This window comes from Echiichthys vipera, assembly GCF_963691815.1.
Source record: "Echiichthys vipera genome assembly, chromosome: 9".
Taxonomy (NCBI): Eukaryota; Metazoa; Chordata; class Actinopteri; order Perciformes; family Trachinidae; genus Echiichthys; species Echiichthys vipera.
The window spans coordinates 2110397-2119586 of record NC_139834.1 but is presented as its reverse complement, the minus strand read 5'-3'; the positions used below and the strand labels follow the sequence as shown (position 1 = coordinate 2119586).

Sequence of the window (9190 nt, the reverse complement as noted above, 5' to 3'; positions counted from 1 at the left end):
TCTCTAAAGGTGACGGTTAAGTTTAGTCTCTAAAGGTGACGGTTAAGTTTAGTCTCTAAAGGTGACGGTTAAGTTTAGTCTCTAAAGGTGACGGTTAAGTTTAGCCTCTAAAGGTGACGGTTAAGTTTAGTCTCTAAAGGTGACGGTTAAGTTTAGTCTAAAGGAGACGGTTAAGTTTAGTCTCTAAAGGTGACGGTTAAGTTTAGTCTCTAAAGGAGACGGTTAAGTTTAGTCTAAAGGTGATGGTTAAGTTTAGACTCTAAAGGAGACGGTTAAGTTTAGTCTCTAAAGGTGACGGTTAAGTTTAGCCTCTAAAGGTGACGGTTAAGTTTAGTCTAAAGGTGACGGTTAAGTTTAGTCTAAAGGTGACGGTTAAGTTTTGTCTCTAAAGGTGACGGTTAAGTTTAGTCTAAAGGTGACGGTTAAGTTTAGTCTCTAAAGGAGACGGTTAAGTTTAGTCTCTAAAGGAGACGGTTAAGTTTAGACACTAAAGGTGACGGTTAAGTTTAGTTTCTAAAGGAGACGGTTAAGTTTAGTCTCTAAAGGAGACGGTTAAGTTTAGACACTAAAGGAGACGGTTAAGTTTAAAGGACTTGGTTCAGATCAGTTAAAGGTGGTTTGTCTCGGTTCTTCCAGGACTTGAACCCTGGTCCTCCAGGTCAGAGTCCGGGGTTTCGGACCCTCCTCTTTACGGGGACGTTGGCGCTCTGATGCTACGTCACCTGACTTCCTCCTTTGTCAGTTTCTCAGATATAAACACGCGGATACAGACGAGTGACAGCGCGGTGGTGAAGTGATGAGCAGCTGAGAACCACCCTGAGGATGTCGTCAGTGCCCTCGGTCTCACCTCCACCTGAGGACCCGACCACGCCCCCACCCATGACCACGCCCCCTCGCAAAGCCTCAGTCCGCCTGCAGGAGAGGTACTCAAAATAACACGACTTCTAAACCGGCCTCATTTCGTACAAATTTACAAAATAACATCTTCATTGGCCCTTTCCTTGCAGGCGGGGCTCCAACCTCTCGCTGCTATTGGACGTTAGCAACCTGGGGGCGGAGCCTGTGTGCTCCGTCTCCACGCCAAAGGAGGTGTGGCTTCAGCTGCTCCACACCTCGTCCCGCCCGCTCACGCACTCGATGCTGCAGGAGGCCGCCGCGGACGCGCACACGCTGAATGCGGAGTACCAGGTAACGCTGCGTGGACCACGCCTGAGCCGTGCGTGTGGCGAGGTGTGTTTGTGTTAGCGTCCTCGCTCACCGCCTCTCTCCTCAACAGAAGATCCCCCCGAACTTTGTGAGCGCCGCCGAGCTCGACGTCCCGGGACACGTGATCAAAGACAGATACAAGACCATCCTGCCCAGTCAGTGACGCCGCCGCGCTCCTTCAGTCAGTCCACGCTGTTTTCACTCTTGTTTATTGTTGTTGTTGTTGTTGTTTACTGTTTTAGACCCTGAGAGCCGGGTGGTCCTGAGGAGCCCGGAGGAAGAGGCGGGGCCAGACCGCTACATCAACGCCAACTACATCAGGGTCAGTCTCACCACACGCAAACGCATTTTGAGCAGAGCTTGATACCGGGTTCAGCATACGCACACCGCGCATTGTGCACCGTGTACGTCTGTGTCTGTCTTTGTGTCTGTCTTTGTGTCTGTCTTTGTGTCTGTCTGTCTGTCTTTGTGTCTGTCTGTGTGTGTCTGTGTGTGTGTGTGTCTGTCTGTCTTTGTGTCTGTCTGTCTGTCTGTCTGTCTTTGTGTCTGTGTGTGTGTGTGTGTGTGTGTGTGTGTGTGTGTGTGTGTGTGTCTGTGTGTGTGTGTGTGTGTCTGTGTGTGTGTGTGTGCGTGTGTGTGTGTGTGTGTGAGTGTGTGTGTGTGTGTGTGTGTGTGTGTGTGTGTGTGTGTGTGTGTGTGTGTGTGTGTGTCTGTGTGTGTGTGTGTGCGTGTGTGTGTGTGTGTGTGAGTGTCTGTCTGTCTGTCTTTGTGTCTGTCTGTCTGTGTCTTTGTGTCTGTCTGTCTGTGTCTTTGTGTCTGTCTGTCTTTGTGTCTGTCTGTCTGTCTGTCTGTCTTTGTGTCTGTGTGTGTGTGTGTGTGTGTGTGTGTGTGTGTCTGTGTGTGTGTCTGTGTGTGTGTGTGTGTGTCTGTGTGTGTGTGTGTGCGTGTGTGTGTGTGTGTGTGTGAGTGTGTGTGTGTGTGTGTGTGTCGGACAGCCAAACACACAGAAAGTCAGAAATGAGCCGTCGGTTTGTCGACGTAGGAGTCCAAAACCACAGGAAGTGAGGGAGGAAGTGACACGTCCCTGACTCATCCCCCCTACGGCCCACGCATCCCTCACACTCTGCAGCCTCAGCTCTGTCTGTGTGTGTGTGTGTGTGTGTGTGTGTGTGTGTGTGTGTGTGTGTGTGTGTGTGTGTGTGTGTGTGTGTGTGTGTGTGTGTGTGTGTGTGTGTGTGTGTGTGTGTGTGTGTGTGTGTGTGTGTGTGTGTGTGTGTGTGTGTGTGTGTGTGTGTGTTGTTGTTGTTGTTGTAAAGCACCTGCTCCTGATGTGTAACAGCAATAAGAAGAGATGTTATGTAAAATATAAAAGTAGCTAAATACATTTTTGCGCGGTGACTTGCTGATTGGACGAGCTGATCGTTTGTGTCATTCACTTCCTGTCTCATCAGGTCAAGGATGTGGTTTCAACAGTGGAGGGGATACACACACGTACATTAAACATTCAACTCATCAGGAGTAGTTACTTATTCATTTATGCGACAACTGCACAGAAAATCTTCATTTTTGAACCTTTATTTAACCAAGTTCGTCCCATTGAAATCAAAGACGTGTCTGAGAATATCAGCATCACAAAGTCTCAATCATTTCAAAATAAAAGCACAAAAAACATTAAAACGATCACAGAAAACATTCACACACATAAAGCCTTGATCAGTTGGTTGGTTGGCTGGTTGGTTGGTTGGCTGGCTGGTTGGCTGGCTGGATGGTTGGTTGGTTGGTTGGTTGGTTGGCTGGGCGGTTGGTTGGATGGTTGGTTGGTTGGTTGGTTGGTTGGTTGGTTGGTTGGTTGGCTGGCTGGTTGGTTGGTTGGTTGGTTGGTTGGTTGGTTGGTTGGTTGGTTGGTTGGTTGGTTGGCTGGCTGGCTGGTTGGTTGGTTGGTTGGTTGGCTGGTTGATTGGTTGGTTGGGTGGTTGATTGGTTGATTGGCTGGTTGGTTGGTTGGTTGGTTGGTTGGTTGGTTGGCTGGTTGGTTGGTTGATTGGTGGGTTGGTTGGTTGGTTGATTGGTGGGTTGGCTGGTTGGTTAGTTGGTTGGTTGGTTGGTTTGTTGGTTGGCTGGCTAGCCGGCTGGCTGGTTGGTTGGTTGGTTGGTTGGATGGTTGGTTGGTTGGTGGGTTGGCTGGTTGGTTAGTTGGCTGGCTGGTTGGTTGGTTGGCTGGCTAGCTGGCTGGCTGGTTGGTTGGTTGGTTGGTTGGTTGGCTGGTTGATTGGTTGGTTGGGTGGTTGATTGGTTGATTGGCTGGTTGGTTGGTTGGCTGGTTGGTTGGTTGATTGGTGGGTTGGTTGGTTGGTTGATTGGTGGGTTGGCTGGTTGGTTGGCTGGTTGGTTAGTTGGCTGGCTGGTTGGTTGGTTGGCTGGCTAGCTGGCTGGCTGGTTGGTTGGTTGGTTGGTTGGCTGGTTGATTGGTTGGTTGGGTGGTTGATTGGTTGATTGGCTGGTTGGTTGGTTGGCTGGTTGGTTGGTTGATTGGTGGGTTGGCTGGTTGGTTGATTGGTGGGCTGGCTGGTTGGTTAGTTGGTTGGTTGGTTGGTTGGTTGGTTGGTTGGTTGGTTGGTTGGTTGGTTGGTTGGTTGGTTGGTTGGTTGGTTGGTTGGTTGGTTGGTTGGTTGGTTGGTTGGTTGGTTGGTTGGTTGGTTGGTTGGTTGGTTGGTTGGGCAGTAGAAGGTCTGACCTTCCCTTTGTGCTACAGGGTTACAGAGGAGCTCCCGGGGCCTACATTGCCACCCAGGGGCCAATGCTGCACACTGTGGGGGACTTCTGGGACATGGTGTGGCAGGAGAGGAGCAGCATCATCGTCATGGTTACCAGACTGAAGGAGAACAATGAGGTGAGGAGACTCTACTCCTCTTCCTCTTCTCCTTCCTCCTGTTTTCCTTTCCTCACCTTGTCCTGAAAGTGTCGGTGGTGTTCTGCTCCAGAAATGTGAGCTGTACTGGCCGCAGCCATCAGAGAGGAGGAGGAGGAGGAGGAGGAGGAGGGTGAAGGAGGAGGATGAAGAGGAGGAGGAGGAGGAAGAAGAGGAGGAAGAGGAGACGGGGCGATTCGGCAGATTCCTCCTCAGAGTGACGGACAGTCTAGAGAAAGAAGGGTTCACCATCACTGACATGGAGATCCAGGTACAGTAAACTACGTACTCCATCAACAACAACAACAATAATAATAATAATAATAATAATAATAATAATAATAATAATAATAATAATAATAATAATAATAATAATAATACTCCTGTGCAGCTGGGCTCGGAGCGTCGTCCCGTCAGACACTACTGGTTCACCTCTTGGCCCGACCACCACATCCCACAATGCACCGCTCCTCTACTGAGGCTGGTGGAGGAGGTGGAGACATACAGCGAGTCCCTCCGACCGCCCGTCTCTCAGCCAATCACAGACCCCGCACTCTGTCCTGGACCAATCATCGTCCACTGCAGGTTGTTGTTTTTATTCACACTCAAAAGTTGCAAAGTCACAAATAAAAAAGTTGCAAAGTTATAAAGAGCAAAGTTGCAATATTATGAATAAAAAGTACCAATGTTACAAAGTAAGAAGTCTTAATATTACAAGGAAAAACATTCTAATGTCACAAGGGAACAAGTTTGAATTTTACCAGGTAAAGAAGTTTAATGTACCAATAATAACAATAATAAAAAGTATCAATGTTATAAAAAAAGTTACCAAAAAAATTGAAAATGTTACAAAGTAAAGTTGCAGTGTTAGAAATAAAAAAGTTGTAATATTACAAGAAAGAAACATTGTAATGTCACAAAGGGAAAAGTTTGACCAGGTAAAGAAGGTTTAATGTTACAAAAAAATAAATTGTAATTTTTCAGGGAAAATATTTGTTCTTTTACGGGATAAAAAAAGTCTGAAAATTATAATTCACCTGAAAAAATCGTAATGTTACAAGGAGCAAGTTTGAAAAATTTCAATTCAGTTTTATTTATAGTGCCAAATCATAACCAAAGTGATCTCAGGACACTTTACAGAGTAGGTAAAGACCACACTCTGTGACTTATTTATGATTTACAGAGACCCAGCAATTCCCCCGTAGAGTACGGTGGCAACATTTCCTCTTAACCGTCCTACAGTTACTTTTTCCTAAATTCTGACTGATTTTACAAAGTCACAAAAAAACACAACTTTGCTCTTAAGAACGAAGCTTTCTTCCTGTCACAGCCGCCTTCATGCTGCGTCTAAAGAAAAGAAATAACAACGCTAAAATATGCTAAAGTAAGCTTTAAAGCACAATAGGAAGATGAATGAGTAGCAATGATTTCCCTGTAAGCCAGCATTAACCTGCTGTGTCGGGGTTAGCGAACAGTCACACCAGGGTGGGATGCGGCGAAGGCTATTTCCTGTTTGACGGTCGTACCCGAGCAGCCGACCGCGGCTGAGAGGACGCATGAAAGAGTCCGCGGTGGGATCTCACCTGCATGGGCAAAGATACGACAACAGAAAGACGAGTAAACGGCGAGGCTCCGTGGTCACGTAGCGTTAGAGAGAAACACTCGTCCGGCTCCCTGAGCGCTCACGGCCGTCTCTCTGCTCTCAGTGCAGGCATCGGCAGGACCGGCTGCTTCATCGTCGGCAGCATCGGCTGTCGGCAGCTCAGGGAGAGCGGTCAGGTCGACATCCTGGAGACCGTCTGTCAGCTCCGCCTCGACAGGTGTGAGGAAAACTCTCCTCTCCTCTCTCTCTCTCTCTCTCTCTCTCTCTCTCTCTCTCCTCTCTCTCTCTTTCTCTCTCTCTATATTTGATCGTTCTCTCTGTCCGTGGCGTAACCTTCTGTTTCCTCCCCGTCCGGAGCAGAGGCGGTATGATCCAGACCACAGAGCAGTACCAGTTCCTGTACTCCACCCTGGCCCAGTACAGCTCCCAGCTCCAACACAACCAGGTCCTCAACCCCACACACACCCGCCGCTTTCTGCTGTTGTGTTTGTAATACTATAGCGGCCTCTCACCGACCTTAACCACGTAGTTTTAGCGATCTACTGCAGAGACCTTTACTACGTAGTTCCAACGATCTTTCACCAACCTTGTCCAGGCAGTGGTAGTGATCTTTCCCCGACCTTAACTGAGTCATTTAAGCAACCTGTCCCCGACCTTAACTAAGTAATTATAGCAATCTTTCCCCGACCTTTACTACGTAGTTTCAACGATCTTTCTCTACCCTTAACTGCATCATTTTAGCGATCTTTCCCCGTCCTTAACTAAGTTGTACGGCAACTTTCCACCCACCTTTACCACGTAGTTTCAGCGGTCTTTCACCAACCTTGTCGAGGTAGTGCTAGTGATCTCTACCCAACCTTAACTGCATCATTTCAGTGATCTTTCCCCAACCTTTACTCAACGATTTAAGGGTTATTTCTCCAATCCTAAACACAGAGTTTTAGCGATCTTTCCCCGACCTTAACTAAGTTGTTGGGCAATCTTTCCTCGACCTTAACCGCATAGTTCCAGGATCTTTCACCAACCTTGTCCAGGTAGTGATAGTGACCTCTACCCAACCTTAACTGCATCATTTTAACGATCTTTCCCCGACCTTAACCGCAGAGTTTAAGCGATCTTTCCCAGACCTTTACTACGTAGTATTAGCGATCTTTCTCTGACCATAATTTAGTAGTTTCAGTGATCTGTCTATACCCTAAACGGCATAATTTTTGCGATCTTTCCCCGAACTTAACTAAGTTGTTCAGCAGTCTTTCCCCGACCTTAACTACATAGTATTCGCAATCTACTGCAGAGACCTTTACGACATAGTTTCAGCGATCTTTCCCCGATCTTTACTCAGCAGTTTTAGCATTTTTTCCCTGATCTTAAACGATCTTAAACGAGCGATCTTTCCTCCGACCTTATTAAGTAGTTTCACGGATCTTTCCCCGACCTTTACTACGTAGTTAGTAGTTGTGTTTTCAGAAACAGCAGTGCAACAGTTAAACACAGTGTTTCCTCTTGATCAGGAGCAGAACCAGAACCAGAACCAGCAGAACCCAGAGGACCAGGTCAGCATACAGCTACAAAGCCTTCAGTTGGATAAAACACAGGTTGGGAAGAACTAATACCACACACACAACCTTCAGAACCAACCTAGACCGGGTCCACACCACCTAAGGAAATCCAGGAGACCTCAGAACAAACAGAATGCACAACAAGTATTATTGAAAGATGGAAACACGGACGTAAAGACGGCAAATTGACGCCAGCAGCCGAACCTAAAGAACCGGTGCACATCAGCAGGGTCAGGATCACACGGGAACCTCACAAAGAAAGATGTTTTGGTTCAGCTCAGTGAATAAAACGAGATCCTGAAGAACCGGCACAGCAAAGACTACAAGAACCCCGAGAACCAGACCCAAGAAACAAGAACCAAGTGGGAAAATCTCATCTCATCTTCAGCCTCTTATCCGGGGTCAGGTCTCGGGCGCAGCAGCTCCAGCAGGGGACCCCAAACTTCCCTTTCCCGGGCCACATTAACCAGCTCTAACTGGGGGATCCTGAGGCGTTCCCAGGCCAGTGTGGAGATCTAATCTCTCCACCTGGTCCTGGGTCTTCCCCGAGGCCTCCTCCCAGCTGGACGTGCCTGGAACACCTCCCTAGGGAGGCGCCCAGGGTTCATCCTTACCAGATGATCCTGAACCACCTCAACTGGCTCCTTTCAACGCAAAGCAGCAGCGGCTCTACTCCGAGTTCCTCACGGATGCTGAACTTCTCCCCCTAAATATGGAAAATGTCCTTTTCAATATGAGAATCTGATGAAATCAAGTCCAATAAAGAAGGGATTTTCTCACGGGTGGTGTTATTTTTAAGTCGATATTGAAGATATTCTGCATTTCTGACTCGTTAGACAGTATCTGTAAATCATGAGAAGAGTGTGTGTGTGTGTGTGTGTGTGTGTGTGTGTGTGTGTGTGTGTGTGTGTGTGTGTGTGTGTGTGTGTGTGTGTGTGTGTGTGTGTGTGTGTGTGTGTGTGTGTGTGTGTGTGTGTGTGTGTGTGTGTGTGTGTGTGTGTGTAGTACATCATGTCAACAACAGGGGGCAGAGTTTCCATCCCACAGCAGTATGTATCCGTCCATCTCCTCTTTACTTCTTCTTCTTCCTGCACCGACCCCACCCAAACAGGAAGTAGAGCCACGACCTACTCACAGCTTAAAAACACGTTTATTACCCATGTAGACATTGTAATGTAGTATTGTACATACTGTAATAGATACGTACTATCTGTGTGTTTGTGTGTGTGTGTGTGTATGTGTGTGTGTGTGTGTGTGTGTGTGTGTGGTTCAGTTTTTGTCCTCAACTTCTTACCATGAATCATTATCTTCATACATTTAATGTCCAATGAGATCCACCTCTGGACAATATGTTATTATCGTGTTTGATGGCGGTCGTCCATGTTTTCTGTTTACATTTGACTTAAATGTTCTGGAACGCTTTGAAGTTGGAGCGAGTAAACTCCAGGGAGGAGAAGTCTGTGTCCCAGAGCTCAGGAACGCAGCATAAGTCTAAACATACTGAGACTTACTGAGGGCGGCCTCCCACTGTGCCTCCGTCCCGTGCCCCGTGCTTTAGGGTCCTTGTCCCCCCCTCCAGGCCCGTTTGTACTCACACTACCTGGGCCTCGGAGAATGCTTCTTGCTGCCTATACGTCATCACGCCGTAACACGTATTGATGACGTCATGGCGATGCGTGGCTTTGTTTCCAGATCTTTCCGTAGACCTCTGAGTTTTTGTGCGTCTTGTCGACTGTTTTTGAATCTTTTCATCGACCAAATCTGCAGTAAACACTCCACCTCCGCATCACACCAACGTGAACCTTTCACCGCCATTGTTTGAAATGTCCCACATGGTCCCTCCTTCTTTTTTCTACGTCCCAACAGGCGCACAGGAAATGACCTCAGAACCACCGTAGGCCTCATGCTCGTACA

The 9190-nt window shown here is 47.6% G+C and overlaps 1 protein-coding gene across 3 annotated transcripts in view; it reads left to right on the top strand.

Moving 5' to 3' along the window:
• Nucleotides 1-8048, top strand: part of LOC310951670 (tyrosine-protein phosphatase non-receptor type 7-like) — a 14567-nt gene extending 6519 nt beyond the window's left edge. For 2 of the 3 annotated variants that reach the window (XM_083920006.1, XM_083920005.1), the window contains exons 2-11: nt 743-923; nt 1008-1188; nt 1277-1361; nt 1449-1528; nt 3959-4096; nt 4188-4385; nt 4506-4699; nt 5821-5934; nt 6078-6162; nt 7229-8048. In XM_083920006.1, the coding sequence (XP_083776132.1) occupies nt 823-923; nt 1008-1188; nt 1277-1361; nt 1449-1528; nt 3959-4096; nt 4188-4385; nt 4506-4699; nt 5821-5934; nt 6078-6162; nt 7229-7327 (1275 nt within the window). In that variant the 5' untranslated portion in view covers nt 743-822 and the 3' untranslated portion in view covers nt 7328-8048. The remainder of the gene's footprint in view (nt 1-742; nt 924-1007; nt 1189-1276; nt 1362-1448; nt 1529-3958; nt 4097-4187; nt 4386-4505; nt 4700-5820; nt 5935-6077; nt 6163-7228) is intronic. The other variant, XM_083920007.1, reaches the window with a different exon arrangement.
• Nucleotides 8049-9190: the final 1142 nt, after the last annotated feature.